General features: G+C 38.6%; 1 protein-coding gene across 3 annotated transcripts; it reads left to right on the forward strand.

Annotated features, from left to right (window-relative positions):
• The first annotated feature begins 603 nt into the window (after window positions 1-603).
• clcn1b (chloride channel, voltage-sensitive 1b) lies at window positions 604-26,491 on the forward strand. 3 transcript variants are annotated; one of them, XM_057340572.1, is made up of 24 exons: window positions 604-1,233; window positions 10,784-11,003; window positions 11,181-11,312; window positions 12,986-13,114; window positions 14,395-14,528; window positions 14,905-14,982; window positions 15,930-16,008; window positions 17,116-17,241; window positions 17,330-17,414; window positions 18,574-18,675; window positions 18,792-18,876; window positions 18,974-19,129; window positions 19,298-19,367; window positions 19,459-19,569; window positions 19,675-19,888; window positions 20,104-20,237; window positions 20,327-20,508; window positions 20,606-20,644; window positions 20,716-20,797; window positions 21,003-21,079; window positions 23,910-23,954; window positions 24,095-24,199; window positions 24,546-24,632; window positions 24,951-26,491. In XM_057340572.1, exons 1-24 carry the CDS (start codon window positions 1,183-1,185, stop codon window positions 25,320-25,322), a joined length of 2,895 nt encoding a protein of 964 aa, XP_057196555.1. In that variant the 5' UTR covers window positions 604-1,182; the 3' UTR covers window positions 25,323-26,491. The 3 variants fall into 3 exon arrangements, with proteins under 3 accessions (XP_057196555.1, XP_057196557.1, XP_057196556.1); XM_057340574.1 differs by lacking the exon at window positions 20,606-20,644 and having other exon boundaries at window positions 606-1,233; XM_057340573.1 differs by lacking the exons at window positions 604-1,233; window positions 20,606-20,644 and adding an exon at window positions 10,581-10,714.
• Window positions 26,492-26,564: the final 73 nt, after the last annotated feature.

Genomic DNA, 26,564 nt, shown 5'->3' on the forward strand with positions numbered 1-26,564 from the left:
CGTTCATCTGGGCCTGGCGGAATCTCTCCCTACCTCGGGATGGGCATCCCGAGGCGAGGGCAGAAACAGAAAGAGAATAATTAGCGTAGCTGCTGTTCATTAGCTATGTATTAGTGAATGCTTGGCTGAAAAGATGTGTCTTTAATCTAGATTTAAATTGGGAGAGTGTGTCTGACCCTCGAATAGTATCGGGGAGGCTATTCCAGAGTTTAGGTGCTACGTATGAGAAAGCTCTACCCCCTTTGGTGGATTTAGTTATTCTAGGTGTTATCAAAAGTCTGGAGTTTTGAGATCTTAGAGAGCGTGATGGGTTGTAGTGTGGTAGAAGCTCTGTTATGTAGGTAGGGGCTAAACCGTTTAAGGCTTTATAAGTAATTAAAAGAACTTTAAAGTCAATACGATACTTAATGGGTAACCAGTGAAGGGTTGATAACATTGGGGTTATGTGATCGTATTTTCTGGACCTGGTTAGAACTCTGGCAGCTGCATTCTGAACTAACTGTAGTTTGTTTATTGATGATGCAGGACAACCACTAAGCAGTGCATTACAGTAGTCAAGTCTTAAGGTCACAAATGCATGAATAAGCTTCTCTGCGTCAGCCACACATAAAATATTTTGTAATTTGGCAATATTTCTAAGGTGGAAGAAGGCTGTTTTTGTGACATTTGAGATGTGATTTTTAAATGACAGGTTGCTGTCTAATATAATGCCTAGGTCTTTAACTATATTTGTTGGAGTAACAGTGCAGCCTTCAATTTGCAGGTCATAATCCGAAATATTCTGCTCACGTGTCTTCGGTCCGATAAGTAATATTTCTGTTTTATTAGAATTTAAAAGAAGGAAATTACAAGTCATCCAATGCTTTATATCGTCGTACATGTTAGTGTAGTCGGTGAACTCTAGTGTATTACAGGTAGGCCGCACATTGAGAGAGTTTGTCTATCGGTGTGCATGTTGCGCATATCTAATTGAAGAATCACGCGTGTCAGCGCTTTGCCTGCATGCGTGTTGCGGGTACTGTAACGTAAGAGAGACACCGTGTGCGTCGCTCGGCTTTAGCGGGTGGTGTGTGTAACTGAATAAACGGGTAAGAGTCTGTGGAGAGTGTATGTGTTTCATATGCTGTAACACAGGAGAGAGACACCGTGTGTGTTTATTTTTGGTTCAGTGCGAGCGTGTCGATGGCTGCCGATGCGTCGCAAAGGAAAGCTCTGAGATATCAGCAGACCCTGGTCAGTCACTGCCTTTATATGCCTCTCTTTCTCTCTCCCGTTGTTTTGTGGTCTTATCTGAGGCGCTCTGCCGTCTGCCTGTTCGTGGCTGGCTTGCTGAGGTGTGTCGTGGTCAATCTGCTCTGTTCTAACCTAGAAACGTTTGTCTTGGCCAAAATACGTCTCTTTAAATAACGGAGTCTTTAACGTCAGTGGCCTTTAATTGATTTTCCGTTCTATTCTTGGTGGCGACACGCATGGAGCATGCAGGGGTGGTGTAGTACGATTCTAGGTATGAGAATTGCAATCTGTGTGAGCGTCCAGCCGATTGGAGACAGTCTGTCTTGTAGTATGTCTTGAAGTAAAGTTTAAACTCAATACTGGAGATTTCGTGGTTGCTTAACACGCGTTTATATTGAGTTTTGCAGTTGTTGAGTTGAGTAATTGAGTTGTGTACTTGGGCGCCTTTGCTTTATTGGTTCTCAGTGATTTTATGATCGCCATAGCTTTTTGCAAAATCTCGAAAGCCTTCAACGCAGTTTTGTGTTTCTGAAAATCTCAAATGCCCTCGAGATCATTTGCAATGTCACAGACGCGCTGAGCTAAGCAGATCCTGAGATCAAACCTCATCGTTTCCGTCAGCTGTAATGAACCTGCAGTTTTTTTTCCGAGGGTGTGCGTATTTGTGCTAACCTACGCTCCACGTCTCTGCTGCTACATTCTCGCAGAAACCTGAGCATGCAGGTTAAATATACGCCTAAACCTCTCCCTGTGCTCTGCTGCTGGTGGTCGCCGCTGCTGTATGGCTGCTATACGGCCTTGAGTCAGCGGATCGGGTACATGAAGTTATTTGTCAGAGTTGCGTCCATTGCGCAGAAGATTATATTATTGCTGAAAGAAATGGATTGTGTGAGAGAAAAAGAAAAGGTCAAGTGTCAGTCGAAAGGAAATGAGAGAATACAGAACGGGTGAAAATGCATGTGTGCGGACGGGGTGAAAAGGTGTCAATTATTTAGCTGTCACAAGTCATTAAGCCTTCACACATAACCTCTCAACCTTCCATTTCTTCACCTGGCCTCTTCTTGCTTTGACTCTTGCCATCCTGAGCTCCACATCGATTTTCCACTCTTGCTGCAAAACATGGGAAGATGCCCAAGGTGCTTTTTTAACCTTTGTAATTTGCATTACTGCGTCTCCTGTTCCATTTCGGCTTGTTTTACACACACGGGAGGTTTCTGAGGAGAAAAGGGTCCAGTCAGAGAAAAACAAAGGTCAAAATGTGAACATCTCTATTATCAGAGGCAAAACTATAGTGGTATATTTGTGCTCACAAAGCAATGTTTTAGTATTGTTTATAAAACGGTCAGTTCTGGTCCTTGATTCTGATTGGCTGGGCGGAGTTCGAAGCCCCGCGAAGCAGTGGGTTACAGTGCATTTTATAGCAGCTACGGGGTTTTAGGCACTCCGCTTCGTGCCACAACGCCCTTAGCTGTTATAAAATGCACTGTAACCCACTGCTTAGCGGGGCTTATTGCTTTAATATGTGATCAGCTCGACAGCTGAAACAAGAGTGTGTGAATAAGATTGCCATGACAAAAATGGTCAATTAACATACAGTATACAGCCACGGGTGAAAAATTAAAGGGGTCATATGACACGGCTAAAACGAATATTATGGTTTCTTTTAGATGTAATGCAATGTGTAAACATGATTTAAGGTTCAAAAACGCTGCATTTTCCACATACCGTGCATGTTTGTATCTCCTCTTCGCCCCGCCTCTCTGAAATGAGCAGATTTTTTACAAAACTCATCGCTCTGAAAAGCGAGGTGTGCTGTGATTGGCCAGTTAAACAGTGCGTATTGATCGAATACTGCAAGCGTGTGACGTAAACGTAACGCCTCTTAACATATTTGGAACATCAGGTTCCAAAGCAATTGTGCTGACAGGTACGCCCACCTTACTTGCGTATACATTTGGGCGGTCTTAGTCAAATCATACCACAATCTGTGGGGGTGTGGTTACACGAGGCGTTTCAGGCAGGTCTGAGCATTCGTTTTTAGATAGAATCATATAGAATCAATTATTACGACACTTTAATTTTTGCAATTTTACGTGTCTAATACATGCATGGGCAACTTATAACACACCAAAGACACAGAAAAATACGTATTGACCCCTTTAAGAGACCATTTTAAAATTATTTGTAGTTTTTCTGAATTTATTATTTATAGGTATGTGTTTAGGCCACATTATTATTTTTATTTTATTCTGTGAACTACAATGTTTATCTCAAATTTCAAATAAAAATATTGTTTCTGTTTGCATTTATTTGCAGAAAATGAAAACAGGAGAAACAGGGTAAAATAACAGAAAAGATGCTCCTTATTTTTTCAGACCTCAAATACTGCAAAGAAAACAAGTTCATATTCACTTTTAAGCAATACAACAGTCATATTTGTACATGTATTTAGGAAAAGTTCAAAAAGTATTTTTACCTGGATTATTATCACAGTTTTCATGTGTCTTGTCATGCTGTCAGTCTTTCACATTGCTGTTGAATGACACTCCTGAGGTTTGATTTTGTTGAAATTCAAGAGACAGGAATGGCCACAATACATTTAGAAATGCTGATTAAATGAAAATTTGGAATGACCTATAATTTTATCAGCAGCTTTATACAGTAGTGTCTTTATTAAAATGTGAAATGCAGAAAGTTGTGTTAGATTTAGGTGAACGATTAGGGGATATAATGTATAATATGCTTGTTGTAAAAACAGTAGAAGTTAATAGGAAGAACCAACATGTTGGTGTGTGTTTGTTCACCGCAGTGTTCACTTAGACATGTTGAACAGCACTGTGTGTTGTTTTAACGGTCACAGTTAAGTGATTTCACTTCCAGGTCACACAGCTGTGAATGACCTCGTCTTTAACAGAGAGACCTCTGGGAATCTGACTGTTGACTGACAGCAATGAACAGACATTGAGACAGAAGGACAGTGAGTGTAGAGGAAGTGTGGAGCACATAAAAGTGAGTTGGATTCAGTGCTTCAGTTCATTATCGTGCAGAAATGCAGATAAAGTTTGGATCACACTTTTTATTTAACATGTTCTTGAGGACCGTTTACACTGCAATATTTAAATCTAAACAGATCTAAAAACATTCTGGGTTATTTTCAACACATTTCCAAGTCATCATTTGCCCTTTTAAATACCGCAATAAATATCGAACAGTGGATTTTATACCTAGGTATTATCGTACAGTGAGATTTTGATATCCCTAGTACAGTAATTTACAAATTCTAGTCAAAATATGCCAAAATATAATATAGTGTTGATTCATTTTAGTCATATAGTTACAGTTGTGTTATTCCATAGTTTAGATGAGTTAACTCTTATTCTAAAATGTGTAAAAACGTAAATAAAGCTAAACCTTTTGATCTGTATGATGACTATGATGTGGGCAGGTTTTGACATCAAATGTGACTATGCGACTACGTGACACTGCACAATTGAGTTGCATATAACAGGAGACATCAATCAAAAACATGGAGGTTTACTTCATAGACAACAACAAATGAATTGACCAAAAAAACTCATTTAACATCAGTTGAAGAAGTTTGCAGGAACCATTCAGAGACCTGCAGTGGACGTCGGTCCAGACAGGATTAGGAAAGACAGCTCTGTGAATTAACAGCTGCTGACAGCCCACACAATCTTTGAATGACGTCCAGTGCATTGTGGGTAATGTGGTTTGCTTCTGTGTTCACCAGCAGGACATCCCCTATAAGGCAGATACAGTTACTAATATTTCAGTATTTTCTGAAGGTGAGAAGGACGAGGAAAGAAAGAAGGAACGTAGATACACAGCATAGGAAAGATAATCATGATAAAGGGACCCATCAACACTTTTGAGACTGTTCTGAATTTTGATCAAATTCTGGTGAGATAAAATCATTGTTATTATTTTCTCAGCAGTGGCTTTGAAAATATGTGCGAGTTGAAATTGCTCAAATATTTTATGGTAATGCTTACAGTTGCCGACAGAAATGAGGAGGGGTTGACCGGTTTGGTGTTGATATTATTTTTATAACCACATTTTTTTCTGCAGGAAGTGAGTTTATGTTCTTTTTGGTTCAGCTTAAATTTATTTGTTCAGAAATTTTCACATATTGTCATGTCACATAATACTATACAGAGTAGCACAACTATAACAACTTTACAGAGTGGTACAGTTTTTCCACACTGAGCCTCTGCATACATTGCTATTAATTTTTGTCCTTTTTTTGTAGATAAATCAATATAAATAAATCAACAATTGATGGAATACTCTGCTACGTATTGTTAATGCAAATCCTATTCAAAATGTTATGTTTTGTTGGGAATTGCCGATTCCAAACTCCTGTCATTCAATGTACAGCTCAGATTTTATTACATTTGCACACACATAGATGTAGACGTTCTGAATGCCATATTTGTGTTTTTAATTAACTTTCAAAGTCACTATGCCCTTCACTGCTTGTGTCTGTTAGCAACATCCACTCTTTTCTTCTCTTTCTTGCTCTCTCTCTCTCACCCTCTTCCTCCCTCTCTGTCTCTCTGACTTTTCACCTTTTGGGGCTTTCTTGCCTCTAATCCCGTAAGGGTCAGCTGATTTTTGCCATGCTAATATCTTGAAATACTCTAGTTTTTCTTGACACTTCTATTTAAAAAGATGAGGTGCGAGATGTGTAAGTGCTACTGTGGAATTATTACCTTCAGAATGTTTCTACACAATCTAATCCTTACAAAGTACCTCTAGTAGAAATACCAAATGTGAGTTGGTTCAGTCAGAGCAAAGAATGTTAAAGAAATGATTTTAATGTTACTTCATGAAACACATTTGTTAAGTGTTGTGATAATTCATTTTGACACACCAGACGTGATGTCACAGTGACAGGGGTCTGTTTGGGTGCATGTCTGGTCTGAGGTAAATGTGATTGTACACTGATCTGAGCTGTGAGCTTCAATACATTTTAAAGTTAGAGTTTTCAAGTTTCATAGGTGTCATAAAATGTGGAACTGTTTGGAACTGGCCCTCTGTGAAAGCACACTGATGAATCAGTTAGAGGAATGAGAAAAACAGGTGCACATGAAGAGCAAAGCGAAAGAGTGTGTTTGAAAGACAGCAAGAGTGATAAAGAGAGAGAGTGAATGTGTTGTTGTTAAGTAAATGTTTCCCTGTCCCGTGTCTCACGCTGTCACTCTAAATCAGTGTCTCGTGTTTAGAAAATTAAAGAGGCAATGATAGACACAGCCTTGGATCCCTGTTACTCTCACACAAACTCTAGTCTTTAACTTGTCATGATAGTGTGTTGGGTGAGAAGAATTCCAAACAGATTTGTCTTGTTCAATACATTTCATTCTTTGTTCTGTGAAATCTCCTTTCACGCGTCTGTGTAAGTGTGCATACAGGTGTGGTGTATAAATAAATGTTGTTGAATACCAGGTTAGCGTTAGATGTTCAGTGGACGAATGTGCATAAGGAAGTCCATAACACAGTATGTCTAAGACCACAGCTGCACATGAGGTAAGTTTGCTTTTGTCTCTATTACGGATGTTATGAATGTAAAGAATACATTGATAAGAAATTCCTTTTATAGGAGTCCAGCTTTTTTGTTGTTTCATTTAATATGGTAGTATACAGTAGTGGTTCTCAAACTGGGGGGGCCCCAAGATGGATCCAGGGGGGCACAGATTTTGTGCCATTTTATGAAATTTAGAAATTTATCATAAATTTTTGACAATCAAACATCGGAAAAATAAGACCACCAACCAAAAGATTTGATGTTCTAGCATTGTATAATGTAACATGTTTTTGGTTTAAGTTTAGGATTATAAGTCTTTATTTGGGGGGGGGGGGCGCAGAGCGATGGACTGTACACAAAGGGGACCTATATTTGTAGCAATAGCCAACATTTTATGATTTTTCTTTTATGACTAAAATCATTAGGATATTAAGTAAGATCATGTTCCATAAGGAAAATTTTGTAAATTTCATACCGTAAATATATCAAAACTTTATTTCTGTGAGTGGATGAGGCAAAATCGTGCTGCCCAGAAACACGCTTACAAACTTCACTCGCTGCTGCCTGCTCTTTGGGAATTACCCACTCAAGTTTGCTATCGATGTAAAGCTTAGATCTTCTTTCACTACTCTTCACAACGTCAATACAGCAATAAGCCAATAAAGAGCGTTAAAACAAACTTGTTTCTTCTTAGCAACGACCTGCTATAGTGCCTCTGATGGACAACTTCAAAGGAGATTTTCTCAATATTAGGATTTTTTGCACCATCAGACTCCAGAGTTTTAAATAGTTGTATTTTCTCTGCCAAATATCGTTCTATCCTAACAAATCATACATCATATTTATTCAGCGTTCAGATGATAGTGATAGTTTATAAATCTTAATAATAAAAAATTATCCTTATGACTGGTTTTGTGGTCCAGGGTCATATATTGAAATATGGTAAGTAATTAATCACCAATTTAAAGTTTTGCCTTAACAGCCGTAATGGTTAAATGAAGTATAGTAAGACTTTCCAAACACGTATTAAATTGTTATAGGTGATTTGTTCTCGTTACTATGATAAATCTGTCTGACCTGTTACAGTGCCCTCCACTAATATTGGCACCCTTGGTAAATATGAGCAAAGAAGGCTGTAAAAATAAACCTGCATTGTTTCTCCTTTTGATCTTTTATACAAACAAATCTACAAAATTCCAACATTTCATTTAAGTAAAACAATTTGAAGTGGGGGGAATACGTTATAAAAAAATGTTTTTCTCTAATACACCCTGGTCAAAATTATTGGCACCCTTCTATTCTAAACTTTTCTAAAGAATACGTTTTTCTGTGTCTTTGGTGTGTTATAAGTTGCCCATGCATGTATTAGACACGTAAAATTGCATAAATTAAAGTGTCGGAACAAAAGATGCATTCTATCTAAAAGCATACAATTGCTTTGGAACCTGATGTTCCAAATATGGTAAGAGGCGTTACATTTCCGTCACATGCTTGCAGTATTCGACCAATCACTACACACTGGTTAACTGGCCAATCATAGCACACCTCGCTTTTCAGAGCGATGAGTTTTGTTAAAAATCTGCACGTTTCAGAGAGGCGGGGAAAAGAGGAGATACAAACATGCACGATATGTGGAAAATACAGCGTTTTTGAACCTTAAATCATGTTTACACATTGCATTACATCTAAAACAAACGATAATATTTGTTTTAGCCGTGTCATATGACCCCTTTAAGATCCTTCAAATGTTGGTGCTCTCTTATCTTCAGTTCATCCCACTCATTTTCTATATGGTTCAGGTCAGGGAACTGGGATGGCTATGGCAGGATCTTGATTTTGCGTCCAGTGATACATTTTTTGTTGATTTTGATGTTTATTTTGAACCAGTGTGCGGATGGAAGGTCTATCTACGACCCATTATAATGTTTCTAGCAGAGCAAGTCAGGTTTTGATTTTTTTATTTGTTGGTATTTGATATAATACATGATGCCATGTATCTAATGATCAAGATGTCCAGAACCTCTGGTATAAAAGTAGGTCCACAACAATGAAGATCTGGTGGTATTTTCATCTGTGGACATGAGGCACTTTTTTATCCCTGTGTGCACCAAACCTATCTTGTGTTATTTCTGCCAAAAAAAAATTCATTTCATATGGCCATAGACCCCAGTCCTGTTTGAAGTTTCAGTATGGCAGATTAATATAGTGGAGTTTATTTTTGGATGAGAGCAGAAGATTTGTTTCTTGAACAGTGTCCCAAACAAATTGTGGTGATGGAGGTGCACAAATGCTTTCTGACCCCAAAATTCAACTGATTACTGCAATTTTCCATCTGTGCTCTTTGAAGAGTCTTTGGCCACTCAAATTCTTCTACTCGCTGTGCATTGAGACAATATACACACACATCCTGTTTCAAGCTGATTTTCAACATCTCCAGTCCATTACAACTTCTTGATCATTGCCCTGATGTTGGAAATTAGATTTTTTTATTGTTTTTACTATTTCCTTAAAGCCATTTTGTATTTTGTGTATAGCTCAACAGAACTATATTGCACATCAGAACTATATTCTTTGGTTTTACCCATTGTGATGAATGATTAAGGGGATTTTGGCTTTGTGTTACTAATATTTATTCTCCTGTGCAACAAGAAGTTCTACTCACCTTGGTGTCCTAAGAAAATGTAAATATCAATGGGATATTTGCCCATATTTACCAAGGGTACCAATATTAGTGGAGGGCACTCTAAATTGTTATAATCTACTAATACAAAGCAACACTGTAAAAAATGTAATTTTACAGAATTTTACTTTTTTCTACGTATTTTTGAATTATGGTTAAAAAATCTAATTACAGAAAAAGACTGCCAATGAGAAGAAAAACATGTCATTTTACGTGACAAAAACAGTTATTTTATGGTATTTTACTGGTGCTCCAGCTGCCGGAAAATTACAGTTTTACAGTTTTCAGGATTTTTTTACAACGGGAATGAAAATGGCAAAGACTTTTTATTAAATCTGTTGCTTTGTTTTGTTTGTCAATCTCCTTCCTTGTTTCTTTTAAAAGCTTTTATGGAAATGAGAATACAAAGCAAATCCAAATATTTATTTACATCCATCTTGTATTTGTTCATTTTTATATCATCTTTATATATTAAAAAAAATCCGAACATTGAAATGAACGAGTGATTATTGTTTTTGAGTGCATGAGCATGCTGAATCTGATCTCCGCAGCACCATGTGGGATCTGTGCCGCTCATGAATGTGTGTGCATGTAGTCGTGTGTATTGCGTGTAATGGAAGGAAGGTGAAGAATGTCCATCTTGGTGGATCACTTCCTCCTCTACTGGCCAATATCCAGAGTGTGATCCGTCCAGGGCTCATGGTGTTTGTGTGTGAAGCTGGACATGAATGGGTTTGGCCTTTTTGTGGTTTGGGCACTATTGCTTTTTAAAATAGTTTTAGGTGTAAATTTAGGGTCGAACCTTGTGTGTGTGTGTGTGTGTGTGTGTGTGTGTGTGTGTGTGTGTGTGTGTGAGAAAAAGCATATGTGTGGTTTGGGAGGTGCTCGGGGGAGATCTTTTTCCATTCTGCCCTGTTACGCATAGCCTGACTATTTCTGTCTGACACATACAAATGACTCAACGTCCCACCACACACACACACACACACACACACACACACACACACACGCACAGTGTTATTGATTCACTGCACATTCTGACTTTCACAAGCACCTACACGCATACAATCGAAGCAATCTTTAGAGTGCTCAAAACACACTGATAAATGTGTTTATCAGCTGTTACGTGTTAGTGAGAATCTGTTTTTTTGTGATATTCCCGCACTGAATCATCGGCAATGATTTTTTGGAGGTTGTTTGCATTGATCGTACTCAGTGCAGATGTCATTAGGTCCTGGTGTTTTTTGCTAAGCATTGTGGGTAATATAATGATGTCAGGGTCTTGTGGATAATTCCTAGTTTCCTGATAATCGTGTCTTTTTCAGCTGTATGGAGAATATAGGGAGCAGGTGGGTAATGTTGCCAGACGGGAGGCTACGCGTCTGCTAACCGAAAGGCAATGGAGGAGACATGCTGGAAATGCCAAAGCAACCCGGAGAAGCCGCGGCCGTGCACATCATGCCGGTCCGGAGGCGGGGGCCATGACTCAAGGATTAAGCCAGTCCTCCTCTATAAAAAAGCCCCGCCCATATTCCAAATGTCAAGGTAAGTGACTACACATTAAGGGGAAAATTTATTCATACACTTATACAAATCGGTATAAACACAATACAAATCGGTTAATCCAACATTTTTAACATCAGTGGTGTTTTTAAACCTGAAGCCTTATATTTATCTGATATATTATAATAGCCTGGAATGGTCGTTGCATTTATATTGCAGATTGCCTGGCCAGAATTCAGAGGTGTATTGTGACAAAGCTCGGGGAGGACTGGATCTTTCTGGTTCTCCTGGGTCTCACTATGGCTCTGGTTAGCTGGAGTATGGACTATGCCAGTGCCAAGAGCCTGCAGGGTATTAAACAACTTTCTCCGTACTCTCATATACTGCAAGACACTCATATACTATCCGAATATAGATCTGCGTGTGTCAATCTGTGTAGCTTTCTCATATTTTATGACCCTAACACTTGAAGCATGTATATAAGCAGAAACGTCTGAGAGGCCTTCAGTGTCATATTTACTATAATAAAAGGTTACTACATAAAATATACGCATTTGCCAGATGCTGCCAATGCAAAGTGACCTGCAGTGCATTTAAGATTTCACCCCAGTTCCTGAGCTTCATGAACACTAAATAAGACATAATAATAAGTCAAATGTTGTCTTTAACAGGATAGTTCATCCAAAAATGAAAATTCTGTCATCATTTACTCACGCTCATGTAATTTCATACCTGTATAAATTACTTTGTTCCGATGAACACAAAGAAAGATATTTGGAAGAATGTTAGTAATTTTCAGTTCCGGGCAGTGGTGTTGTCTAGTTTTTTGTAGTGAGTATACTCTGATTCCCCTCCCTCAGCCTACTCATCCATCCCAGATCGACAACCCATGAGCACCACCACAGTCACGAATGCATAGATTATGTATCTATATGTAATCAAGAGCATTCTGAAAGATTTTTGCAAGCAAGATTTCAATAGCCAATGGTAGCTGGGGGGACTTGCTGGTTTTGTTAATCACTGTCTAAATCAGTCAGTTAAGAGTTACATTTAGCCTTATTTGGTATATGTATACAACCCCCAAAGCACAGGTTTGATCAGCTGGCAATTTTCAATGCACATTTGTGATCCATGTGAAAACCCAGCTACAACGTCATTTATTTGTGATATACTGTTTCTACATAAACCCACCCTACTAAAAAATAGTATTACATAAATTCTGGTGGTTTCCATTAAAATACCATTATGTACTACTATTTTTTCTATTACAAAATGTGAAAAAATGGCATTAATGGGTGTTCTATTGATCCCCACCTGCATCTCTTGATCTTTTCTAGTGGGTATACGGCGTATACCTGCGTATCACGTAGACACACCACTGGTTCCGGGCCACCATTGACTGAAGAATGAAATGGTAGTCAGAGGTGCCTGAGAACTATTTGTTTTCCTAAATTCTTCAAAATATCTCATTATGTGTTCAACAGAACAAAAAATACAATATTTTCCTACTATGGTAGTGGATGATGTCCCAGAAATGAAAATGGCTAACATTTTTCCAAATACCTTTCTCCGTGTTCATTGGAAGAAAGAAATTTATACAGGTTTGAAACAACCTGAGGGTGAGTAAATAATGACAGATTTTTCATTTTTGGATGAACTATCCCTTTAATGTTTTTCTTAAAGTGCCATCTTTCTTCTGAATCTTTCCTGGCCTGTATAGCCTACTAAGGTTAATAGTTTAATAGTTGACCTCTGTGGGTGTTGTGAAATTTACAGTAGGTTTTGCATCATCGCTGTGATTATATTGTATATTTTAACATGTTTTAAACGTTTTAACCGGCTGGAACTATTTATTTTTGTAAAATGCACTTTAAAAGTATTTTAAAATGTTTGTGGCTGTGTATTATGCCTTAACCTAATCAGTTATAATACATGACTGCTCTTGCTATAGTATGTGTGCATTATGAAATACAATAAAAACACACCATCAACATTGTATGATAACCAAGTTCTCTGTCTCTTAGCATATAAGTGGATGTATGGAGAGCTGAAGGGAAATGTGGCTCTGCAGTATCTGGCCTGGATCTCATATCCCATCATCCTTGTTGTATTTGCATCCCTCTTCTGTCATCTGGTATCTCCACAAGCTATAGGTGTGAACATCTTATCTCCATTCATTCTTGCTTTGAATTCGCTGTATTTTGTTCCCTCAACACATATACAACCGCTGAAAAATAAGAGACCACTGTAAAATTATTTTCAGTTTTTTTAATTTATTATTTATAGGTGTGTGTTTACTGTAAGCAAATCGTTTTGTTTCAGTTTGTGAACTAGTGACAGCATTTCTCCCAAATTACAAATGAAAATATTGGTTTTGTTATTTGCATTTAGTTACAGTAAATTGAAGCTTACCAAACTGGTCAAAATAAAAAAAGAGATGCAATGTTTGCAGAGCCTGAATACTGCACACTGTAAAAAAAAAACGTAATTTTACCATTTTATTTTACAGAATGTTAATGTACACTGTAAAAAATCCCGTAAAAAACGGACATTTGTAAAATAACAGTTTTTCATGTAAAATTACATGGTTTCCCCTCTGTTCTTTTGTAAATTTGCGGCCGCCTTCTGCAATTTGACAGTTTTGGACTGCATTTCAAAAATAGACAAAAAAAAAACCTGGTAAAAAATGAAATTTTCCAGCAGCTGGGACACCAGAAGTATACAGCAAAATATGTTTTTCCCGCAAAATTACACGCTTTTCCTGTTTTCTTGTACATTTGGAGTCTTTTTCTGTAATTTGACAGTTTTTGAATTTCAATTTCATCAAAGTAAAATTTAATTATAAAATAAACTGCAAATTTACAAGTGTAAAATGACATAAAAAATGTGTACATTTTTACAGGTATAATGTTACAAGTTAATGTTGATTTTAAACAACACAATACTAATGTTTTTACATGTATTCTAGTATCAGTTCAAAAATGAACATTTGATGGAATAAGCCTGATTTTTTTACAACTTTCAGGCATCTTTGCATTGTCTCAGTCGTTCGCATTGTTGTTCTTAATTTTTCTATGGCTGTAGTATCAATGTCCACATTTGAAAGAGTCCAACAGTTATTTATTTCTGTATTCTGTCATTTTTTATCTTTTGTTATTCCTGCATTTTAATCTTTGAGTGTTTTTTGTCCTCAATCAACCTCAACCACCCACAGCATATTAAATCTCTCATTTCTCTCTCCTCTTTATGTCACAATTGTTTCAATAGTTGTTCTGTGAGTCCTTATCGCACATCAGGATATACGGCAATCTTTTTCTCATCTTCTCTAATCACTGTGACAAGATCTTCAGTGTGTGTAAAATTGTGTTTGTCTTTTTCCGGATTCATTGCTCGCTCATGGTGCTTCTCTCAATCTCATGTCTGTGTGTCTCAGGCTCTGGGATCCCTGAACTCAAGACTATTCTGAGAGGCGTGGTGTTAAAGGAATATCTCACTCTCAAAGCGTTTGTGGCTAAAGTCATTGGTCTTACGGCTGGTCTGGGCAGTGGGATGCCCATCGGAAAGGAGGTGGACCTCTATTGTTTCTTTAATAAACAGTATATTATTGTACCAAATACATAATTTAATATATCATAATATTACTGTATATACAATTTTTTTTGTGTTATTTTATCTATCTATCTATCTATCTATCTATCTATCTATCTATCTATCCATCCATCCATCCATCCATCCATCCATCCATCCATCCATCCATCCATCCATCCATCCATCCATCCATCCATCCATCCATCCATCTATCTATCTATCTATCTATCTATCTATCTATCTATCTATCTATCTATCTATATCTACCTACCTACCTACCTATCCTGTCCATCTGTCTGTCTGTCTGTCTGTCTGTTTGATAACATCACCTGTTTAATGACATCCCAATCCTCAGGGTCCGTTTGTACACATTGCCAGTATCTGTGCGGCAGTGCTGAGCAAGATCATGTCCATCTTCACCGGTGTGTACGAGGTAAAAATCAGCCCCTGTGAGTGAATGTGTATGCGTGTGCGCGCAGGTGGCATGAGTGCTCTCGTGTACTCTTCAGAAGCTGCAGACCTTAATGTCTGATCTAGGATCAGGTTACTCATTGGCACATCATTTCCCACTCTGCAATAGCCATTAGGAGGCTTGTTTTACAGACAGATGCCTGGTCTCAGATCAGCGGTTAAGGGTTACCGCTCTTGAATGTCATACTCAGTTTAATATGCCGCGCTGTGTGTCTATATGTCTTTTTGTTGTGATTAGATTTTGGACTAATTTCATATTTCTCTCCTCCCGTTCCCCATCCCTTCTCATCCTTGCCCTATTGTTTCTTCTCTAACATGATCATTTGTATTAATAGTGATGGTCTGGCATATGTGCATTAACTGCAAACCCATTGAATGCGTGTGTCCTGATGCTTTTATTTGAAACCCACCCAAACCACCCAGAATAGCGCCCATGTTCAGGATCTACTGGTCTGTGCCTGTGCGGTGGGAGTGGCCACCTGTTTCGCCGCCCCAGTGGGAGGCAAGTCACGCCCACTTTTCCCCATGTACATATACACTGGAAAGAAAAACAACACATGGCTGATGTATTTTATGAGCTTTTCTCTTTGCCCCTTGAGTTTCTGCTTTGTTTAAAGCTTTGGTTTGCATTTGGATGAATTCACACTCACAGCTGGCTCTTCTCTAAAGTCACACATTCCCATCACCCTTTTGTTTCTTCTTTGCTTTATCAATCATTCCCTTGATGGTTTCTTTGAGCTCCATCCTTCTCTTTCTTTTCTCTTTCCCACACAACGTACTCACTGACAATGTTAATACTACGCTTCTCCTGACATGCCAACATGTTCCCACTAACATCGTCATCCTCCTCTTTCTCTTCACCTCAATCTCCCTCTCTCTGTCTCTCTCTCTTGTGTCTGGTGTCAGTAGAACCCCTATGGTTACACAGACATTCTGACGGTAGGATGTGCCGTTGGGGTGGGCTGCTGCTTTGGGACTCCCCTTGGAGGTAAACATTTCCTTTTTCTCTCTCTCTGATTAAAGTCGCTCATATCTTTCTCGACGTTTTCAGCTCTATGCCTGTTGAATAATTAACTTCATCAACACTTCACAGTTAAAAGCACCCGAGTGTTATAAATTCATATGCTGTGCGTGTTTTACGTTTATTAAACAGTGTATATACTCGGAGGAGTGTGATAAAGCATCTTTAAAGTATGTGTGTTTGTGTGGATTTTTAAAAATCGTTGGTGCGTGAAAAGTAATTCTCATAAGCATGAATAACTCCGATGTTTCTTTCTCATTCAATTCTGAAAGGCAGTGTGTTTTTAGTTTTTTATGTTTACATGCATAATTTCTTTATCGTAGCTTAAAGGGACAGTTCACCCAAAATCAAAAATGACAATTCATTCATCATTTACTCATCCTCATTCCAAACCTGTATGACTTTCTTCTGCAAAACGCAGAAGATATCTTGAACAACATTTGCCCCCATTGACTTCCATTGTACTGTGTGAACACAAACCCACTTAGACATTTCTCAAAATATCTTCTTTTGAGTTTCATAGAATCATATATATGTTTTGGACAACATTAGGGTGAATAAATGATGAATTTTGGATGAACTATCCCTTTATGCAGAGGAAAATGTAATTAAGCCATTCATACAAGAAGTAAAGTATAAACATTGTGACTTTGTGGCACTATTATAAACAGTCTGTCCTAATCTGTTCATTAGTTTACTAGTTAGTACACTACCCAGGGAGTGCCAGTGTTTGGTGGATGATGACATACTAATTGAGTTAGGACAGTTCGGAGTGGAATGTGACCCATGGATTGCTCCGGTTGTCAGAGTTCCTCGGGTGACACAATACTGGCTCTGTGTTCAGGAAACCTGCTTGAATTTATTATTTTTTTAAATGTGTTTGGTGCTGCTTGTGGCTGAGAAATGAAACCCTTTAACTTCACCAGGAGAGACATTATTCTTTTTTATTCCCGTTTTTGTCTCTATCGCTCATGTTCTCTCGCTCCCTCTGAAGTCTCTCTCTTGTACCCTCATGTGCTTTCGCTAGTGTTATTTAACTCTATTTTTTCTATTTTTGTGCTGGCTCTCTCTCAGGTGTGTTGTTTAGTATTGAGGTCACGTCGACATATTTTGCAGTGAGGAATTACTGGAGAGGATATTTTGCTGCCACGTTCAGTGCCTTCATATTCAGAGTACTTTCAGTGTGGAACAAAGATTCTGGTGGGCCTGAGACACAAACACACAAGCTGATATGATAAATAAAAATAAAAGAAATTATTGCTGAAATGCTCTCATTTGTTTTTCACAGTCACGATAACAGCACTCTTTCGAACAAATTTTCGTATGGACTTCCCCTTTGACCTGCAGGAACTGCCAGCTTTTGCGATTATCGGGTGTGTGAGATTCTCTGAGTATACAGCAGTGGCCAAAAGTGATATCCAGAGGGCAAATTTGTACAACATTTGCTTCTAATGCCCCCCCAGATTGGATAAAACCTTCAAAATATGAGGTGTATGGTATCAAATGGACAAAATGTTTTTGGCAAAAAGGCACACTAGGCACATCAGGGAAAATGTGTTTTATTTGAATATATACAAAAATGCATAGATTATAAAAATAGGAAATAAAGCATACACTGAGCACAGTTTTATCATTTATTCATATTTTGTTGATCCTCTCTTTTAGCAATTTTTTGCAGTCATTCTTCTTGGCCATGACTCAATAAACTTTGTTTATTTGTTGTGTGAGGAACAAATGGCCTAGCCTTCTTACATTTCTTCAAAACTGAGCTTAAGTTTTCACCAAGGCCAACTATGAAACATGCATACAACATTTTAATCTATATTTAATAATACATTTCATATTATATAAATGAAGACCAATCTCTTTTATGCTATTACATTACATTATAAATACAAATTTTTCGAATTAATTTTTTTTTTTAACAGTCTTCTAAATGTTTGCTGTCACACCATAGGACACATGTACGGTACATTTAAGGCAGTGGTTCTCACTTCAGTGGTTCTACAACTTTTTTGTTGTAAGGCCCCCTTTGTGTAGAGTACATTGCTTTGTGGCCCCCCAAATAAAGACTTATAATCTTAAACTTTAATTTTAATTAAACCAAGAAAATATTCAGTTAAACAATGCTAAAACATCAATTCTTTTGGTTGGTGGCATTGTTTTTCTGATGTTTGATTGCACAAAATTTATGATAAATATCTATATTTCTAAAATGCCACAAAATCTGTGGCCCCCCTGGAACCATATTGGGGCCCCCGAGGAGGCCACGGCCCCCAGTTTGAGAACGACTGATTTAAGGTAACTACGCATTTATATATTTCAATTTTCCAAGGCTGGACATCACTTTTAGCCACTACTTTGTGTGTATATCCATTATATCTGTACATTAACATTAACAATATGAATCTTTTCATGTAAAACAGAAGTGGTCAACTAAAATGTTTTATCTAATGTTTGTATATTTTACTAGATCTCTGGCTAAAGATAAAATGTTTCTTAATGTCTGTGTGTATGTTTGTGTGATTGCAGGATTTCATGTGGGTTTTTAGGAGCGTTCTTTGTTTATCTGAACAGACAGGTTGTTCTGATAATGCGGAGACAGACGGCTCTTACGCGATTCCTAACAAAACAGCAAGTCACCAAATACACATTAATAACTAGTTTATAACTAATTTATAGCTCTATTATTACGCCTTATTTTGCAAGGCGTTTAATAATTGCTTGTTTGTGTGTTTGTTTTACTTTAGCCGGTTGCTTTACCCCGGTGTCGTGACACTGATTATAGCCTCTTTTACGTTTCCTCCGGGTTTTGGACAGTTTATGGCAGGAGAGGTGTGTATTTACACAGATGCCAATATAAATAGAGGTCCAGAGGCCATATGTGTACTCAATGTGGAGTTATTTTGAAGGTTTCTCTTTTGTCACACAGCTGATGCCCAGAGAGTGCATTAATTCACTGTTTGATAACTTCACCTGGACAAAGATTTCAGGATCCACCATGCCACCTGGACTGGGCCGATCTGCCGCCTGGCTCCACCCCCAAGTCAGCGTTTTTGTCATCCTTCTCCTTTTCTTCATCATGAAGGTGTCTTTTTATTTTGTGTTCATCTTATTTATAGACTGCTAAACTAATATAATGTATTTATATATATTTTTTGTTGTTGTTAATAAATAATAATTATAGTATTATAATATAAAGGATAATATTTGTAATGAATTAAAGTGTACATTTTGATCTTTCTCTATGACGCAGTTCTGGATGTCTGCGGTCTCTACAACAATGCCTGTCCCGTCTGGAGCTTTCATGCCTGTTTTTATCTTGGGTCAGACATTTTTTGTTAGGAACTTTCATCATAATGATTCATTCATGTGATTTGTAATGTGAGCATAATCATATGTTTCTGAAACAAGCAGGCGCAGCATTCGGACGTTTGGTGGGTGAGATCATGGCCACGCTCTTTCCAAACGGTATTCTGTTCGATGGGATCGTATACCAAATCCTTCCTGGAGGCTACGCAGTAATCGGTCTGAAAACGTTTTCCTCCCTGCCAAACCCTTGACATCCATTAAAGTTCTTCATCTTTTTCCACTCATCTCAAAATTTTCCTCCTTCCGCCTTTTGACCTCTAGGGGCAGCAGCAATGACCGGGGCAGTCACACACACGGTTTCCACAGCGGTGATTTGTTTTGAGCTAACAGGGCAAATTTCACACATCCTGCCCATGATGGTGGCCGTGATCCTCGCCAACATGGTGGCTCAGGGTCTGCAGCCTTCTCTTTATGACTCCATCATTCAGGTGAAGAAACTACCCTATCTCCCTGAGCTTGGGATCGGACACATCAGGTACTACTCCCGGAATGCTTGGATAGGATATTGAAGTTGATAATTGTATCTTCGACCTCATTTTCTTTCAAACAATATCATTTTTTGAGAGTTTTCTCTGATGATTTTGCTCTTTAACGCACCGCACGAAGAAAATGAAGAAATGATGGACAGAAACTACGTTGGTTCTTGACATAAAACATATGTTTCCCTGTCTCTCTTTCTTTGCATGGCAGTAAGTATAATATCTTTGTGGAGGACATCATGGTGAAGAAAATAAAGTTTCTATCACCTCAGTCCACATACCGAGAACTGAACGAGCTCCTCGACTCCACGTCCCTCAAAACCATCCCACTCGTCGACTCCAAAGGTCTGTAATGCGGATTAAAAAATATTCAATGGCCACACTCAGAGGGTGTTTACTGAATTTACTGAATTCAAGAAATCCTTTTCTCGCAGAGTCGATGATTCTGTTGGGCTCCATCGAGAGATGTGAACTTCAGGCTTCCTTTGATTGGTGGCTGTCAGCAGAGAGGCGGGTTTATAACCAGAGCGAGGGCGTGCCCAGCCCCGGGTCACAGGTCAGCTGGGAGTCCTTCCCTTTTGTGGATGAGGAGGTTGGAGAGGAAAATGGAGAGAAGGTGAGAGGGGAAGTATTCTCACACACTGTAGTTCCTGGAAGACCCCCAACGCAATGCTTTTGTTCTCTGTTTGTTTTGCTCTGAGGCGGATCTTCAGTTCTCTGATCTGACATCAATAAGCAACATTTTATGCAAAGTAAATGTTCTTTTCTGAAAACACATTATCATGGTATACTAAGCGTACACTGTAACTGAAATGATTAACAGGCTAACACAGTCTCGGAAGAGCGCAACGGCCCACTTGGGTCCACTAAAATCACAGACATCTCCCCTAATCACACCACAACTGGTGAGTTTACACTGTTGCACGGCAACAAGCTTGTTTTAAACATTCATGCTGATTGGCATCCAACTCTGCATCCAAACATTTCTTTTTATTGTTTATAATACCAATTCAGGCTCAATTATAAGATATTGTAATATGTTTGTTTGTGATTTCAGGACTGACCTCTATAGGAGCTCATTGATAGTAACGTAGTGTTCTTTAAATACAGGTGCCCTACAGGTCATGAGGAGAACTTTGCATCGCCTTTTCTCATCCTCTTCCTCATCGCCACAAAGTGAGCCAGAGGTGTGTATTGTCATATATAAAATCTTCTCTTAGGACAGCACCCGATGAGTCTAATTCTCAAGACTAGAGAAGAATTACCAGTGAATGCTTTAAATAAGAGATTTAGTTTAAGTTTAAAGTGGATGTAATGGTGGATTCACACGGTACGCGGCAGTCACGATTGTCTAGTTCATTTTCAAAGGGAAACATGCGGTAAGGGGCAAAACGCCGGCCGTTTTGTTGGCAAAGCGGAGGCATATGGCGTTATTTTAATGACAAATGTTGCGAGCGCATTATTACAAGGCAAGAGCGCATTCTTATAATACGAGCACACGAATCTGCTCCGCTCGCACACCGATTTCCTTTGCTCATGCACAAAACTGGATGCGCGGTTTCAATTATACGCTGCTCTCTTATGAATTTTCTCTCCTCTCGCTCAGTGAGCGTGTGCGCACTCAAAATGCGTGCCGTGCGTCCACGAATCCTTTGGTACTCTTGCTCTCGAGAGGTCCTCATGTGTGTTCCGGGCATTATATGCTGTCAAAAGTAGTCAACCAATCAGGGATAGGCTTCCACGGCGGGCCAATGAAAACGTGACCTCTTACATGTGGCATCTTATTGGTTGAAAGTGACTTGACGTATTCAACGAAGCAAGATGGATCCACCACGTTCTCAGGTAACAATATTAATATATTTGATGCAACATTATTAATCAAATGTATATTAAAAATGAACGGGGCATTAGGATGCTTTGTAGACTACATATAAACATCCTAGTCAGTTTAACTACCATGTTATTCAGACAAAACAGGCCAACACCCTCAAGTTCATGTGGTCCTCATGCATGTCGTACACTAAACATAGTATTGTCAAAATACTACTAAATTGATTACCGAACAATTTAGATTGGTGTCTTAAGTTAGCTTTATTCTAAAATAATATTTACTACAAGTAACGGTACATATCAAAACAATAATAGCAGTGGAGTGATCCTCCCAAGATGGCAGCGCAACATGCAACATAGGGCATGACGTCAGCTTCACACTCTTTAATTATCATGGTGACGATTTTAGATTATTTAGCATTTTATTTTATAGTAACAGATTTGGAATGCATTTGGAAATATCATATAATATTCTATACCTATTAGGTTATGCATTTAATGCATTTGCAGACAGACACTGTAAATGTTCTGCATTCAGTGTTCCAGAAGTTCAGGGCATAAAACTGAACTTCTATGCAATATACCAAACGCTCCCTTACCGTTCATTTCTAATATACATTTGATTAATAATGTTGCATCAAATATATTAAAATTGTTACGTGCTGGATCCAGAGGCATATTACGACCTCATGGTGCCCCTGGGCAACAGCCCCAGAGGTGCCCCCCATCCACCCACCTACCCACACGCAAGAATCCACTCATTAAAAGATTTATATATTAAAAGATTTTATAAGAATGAAACTCAGCAATTTACAATATACTATTTTACAAGAATTACACATTAACATGACACTTTTGTAGAAAAGAACACAAAAAACAACTCTTTTCATCAAGCATTTTTAACAATTAGGCCTACTGTAGTTATGAGGTCGCATTTTCATTGGCCCGCTGTGGAAGCCTATCCCTGATTGGTTGACTACTTTTGACAGCCTCTAATGCCTAGAACACACAGGAGGACCTCTCGAGAGCAAGAGTACCAAAGGATTCGTGGAGGAGAGAAAATTCATAAGAGAGCAGCGTATAATTGAAACCGCGCGTCCAGTTTTGTGCATGAGCAAAGGAAATCGGCGTGATTCGCGTGTTCGTATTAGATTTACATTTAGATTCAATTTATTGTCATTGCACATGTACAAGTACAAGGCAACGAAATGTGACCTCTGCTTTTAACCCATCCAGAGAGTAGTGAACACACGCACAGCAAGTGGTGAACCCCCGGAGCAGTGGGCAGCTATCACTGCAGCGCCCGGGGAGCAAGTAGGGGTAAGGTGCCTTGCTCAAGGGCACCTCAGTTGTTACCCGCCGGCCCTGGGAATCGAACCGGCAACCTTCTGGTCATGAGTCCGACTCTCTAATAATGCGCTCGCGACATTTGTCATTAAAATAACGCCATAGCGGTGCTCGTGCATCCAAAATCCTGCAACTTCCACGGGCACGGCTCTTTTCTGCAGGCGAATTACAGCACGAGTATACATCATTGCATTATCCCTGCATAACTGTTGATTCACTTTTCACAGTTTGTGTTGTTTACATAATGCACGTACCAACAAAACACAGACGTTTGAAGCAGTTTCACTTACCGTGTGCGGTTCATGACCGGCACCGCTCCATCTATCAGTTTCAAACGATATCCAAATCCAGCGCTATATCCACCGTTTATATAACGTTCCTCACCGAAATGCAGTGACCTAACAAACACAGATGAACTGCAGTACAACGAACAAAGCGCATTGATGGGCGTGCTCTATTTTCAAAATTAGATGTAGAAGTGATTTACGCAGTGGCTTGCCTTTGTTTATTACCACCCCATCACAAATTATCTGTTTCATGTAGCTGGCATAATTCATCTGTAGATGGAGACAAATCTCCCATTTAATATCTGTCATTTTGAAAGCGGTTTGAGCTACATTTTGTCCTTTCATGCGAGCACAGTTTCCCAGAGTTAGCAGCTCTCATCAGCAGATGGCTTCAAGCGTGCTGTGTGGAGTGTTTAGAGTTCAAAAACAGGATGAAAAATGTAAAGGGTTATTTTAGTGTGAATTAAGATGCTATTCTCCAAACGTTCGCGCACTTCACCCTCTATTGGTCTGCCTCTCATTGCTCCGTATTTCCTCTATATTCTCTCTCTAGAGCCCGCCGGCCCCTCCTGTAGCCGAAAACATGACTCCTGAAGAGGTACTGTGTTGAATTGATTTATTTCCACTGCCGTTCAGACAGGCGACAGCAATTAGCACGGCAATTCCCGGGCTATCTGTGTGCTGTCAGTCACACTCTGTTGCATCACGACTCAGATTTTGTGTGATTGGGTTGTTCAGATCAAAGCCTGGGAGGAGGAAGAGCAGGATAAGCCGATCGACATCGATCAGATCCGTGTTGACCCCTCACCTTTTCAGCTGGTGGAGAGAACATCTTTGCATAAGGTCATCGGCAATCCGATTTAAATCACATCCAAAATACTGTTATATTGGGCTTTTTTATGCATAATAAGCGAATTGCGAATTAGGCTTTTATCTGTGAAGGACTGTCAGTCTAAAACTCTCATTATTTCATGCCCTCTGGGAAGTACACACTTTCTCCATAGGAAACAACAGCATTGTATTCTGCGTCTCAAGCTTTATACATACAGTGACTCCGAAAAGTATTTGGAAACTTAAGCCGCTTAAAAATGTTGAAATGTAATTGCATTGGATGCTAAAATGGCATTTATTTTTAAGAAAATGACCAATGTGACACACATGCATATAATTATTTGATTGTTTTTTTCAGACTCACACTTTGTTTTCTCTGCTGGGTCTCAGTTATGCCTATGTAACCAGTATTGGTAGACTGGTTGGGGTGGTGGCACTAAAAGAGGTAAGGATGACTACTTAGTCCGATTCTACTCCCCTTTTATCAAGTTTTCCAAATTGGCACAAACATTTTATCAGTAAAAGTAAAAATACAAACTAAAGATTTTTATTTAAATTTTTGCATTTTTACAACATTTTTTGAACATAAATATATGTTCAAAAAAATATATGAAATGATTCTCAAAAGAAAAGAAAGGTAAAGAAAAAGAGAGGAGGTGAGGGTTCAATTATTGCTGTTATTAAAATAATTAATAAAAGGTTCCTTTTTTTACCGTATTCCATCGTGTTTGAGTAAATGATGCTCCTCACTTTCCACTTCCAGCTCCAGAAAGCGATCGAAGGTTCGACCCGCAGCGGAGTGCGACTACGTCCCCCTCTGGCCAGTTTCAGAGACGCAAGGCGCAAGGCCAAAAGACCCTCCCATTCCCCCTCCATCCCGTCCTCTCCCACACGAGACAGAGAGTTATGGAGCGAAGGAGTGATACGAGAAACTAAAGACGAGTCCGTTAACAGTTGTGTCCAGACGACAGGGACAGAGTGTAATATCGCCATAGGCAACAGCAGCAGAAGTTCCACCAATACATCTCATGAGGAACTGTCTTCACCTTCATCCACGATCCCTCTCTCTTCTCTTCATTCCGTGCCTGAAGGAAAACCGAATGGTGATAGAGAGAGCGACGAGGAACCTTTATAGTCTATTGTTTTTAATTTTCCTCTAATTCAGCCTTCCAGGGGGAGATAAACCTTATTATGGTGCCGCCTTCAGGCCCAGGATGGGCCGCACAAGAGATGCACCATGGGACACATTGTTTTTTTAAAGGGTTTCTTCGCTCTCCAGACCGGACTCTCTTAGAGGTTCTTATTTAGTTATGTGCATCTATAAATTTGTACATATGGACACGTCTCACTGAATCTCATTGCTACGGCTCCTCGTGTTTGTCATTTTTCACAGTCAATCACTTTTTAAATGCTTTAACCTTAAAGTTCACCAAAAAAATAAAAATTCTGTCATTATTTACTCACTTCCTTGCATGGAAATCTATAGGAGATTTTAGGTAGAAATCACATTTATAGTGACCAAAAGAAACAGAAAACATCAAAAAGCCACCATGATTTTGGCATTAAATGAATATATGTGATTTTTACGTTGTGTTTCAAGACCTACTGTAAAAACCCTCGTAATTTTACAGAATTTTACTGTTATTTTTGAAATACGGTCAAAAACCCTCAAATTACAAAAAGACTGCAAATTTACAAAAAAACAGAGAAAGTCATGTCATTTTACAGAGGAAAAACTTATTTTACGTAATATTCCTGGCGCCCCAGCTGCCAGAAAATTTCCATTTTTTTACAGATTTTCTTTACAGTGATATGCTTTGTGCAAGAAACAGTCAAAAGTATATTGATTTATTAGACTTATTGGGATTATTTCAAACGGTGATAGTGTGAATTTAAGAGCTTTTTGTTTTAAGGATTTTTTTTTATTTTTGAAGCTTGATGGCCACTGTTCAATATTATTATTGCTACTATTTAAAAGAACATGAGGGTAAATAATTACAGAATCTTGTGACCCTAAAACATGACTTGTGTTGGTTAAACATAATTTAGTCAGGTTAATTTAGCCATTTTCTTATATTTTTGATGAAACTAGTTCATTTAGATTTTAGCACATGAAGCACATTTTTAGACAGATCATTTTTTACAGCGAGCGAAATAGGTGTGTAATTTAATCGCTTAAAAAGCTGATTTTTCAAAATTTTCATCATTTTAAATCATTATCATTAAATATTTGTTTGTTATAACAATTGATGCATATCATGTGTCTATACTTACAGTATGTCGTTTTATTGGTCTCATTAGCATGCAGACGTTTTGTTGAATAAAGGGCACCGAAAGAAATACATTTCGACATACATGTCTTAAAGGTCCAGTGTAT

Source organism: Triplophysa rosa, linkage group LG8 (assembly GCF_024868665.1).
Source record: "Triplophysa rosa linkage group LG8, Trosa_1v2, whole genome shotgun sequence".
Lineage (NCBI taxonomy): Eukaryota > Metazoa > Chordata > Actinopteri > Cypriniformes > Nemacheilidae > Triplophysa > Triplophysa rosa.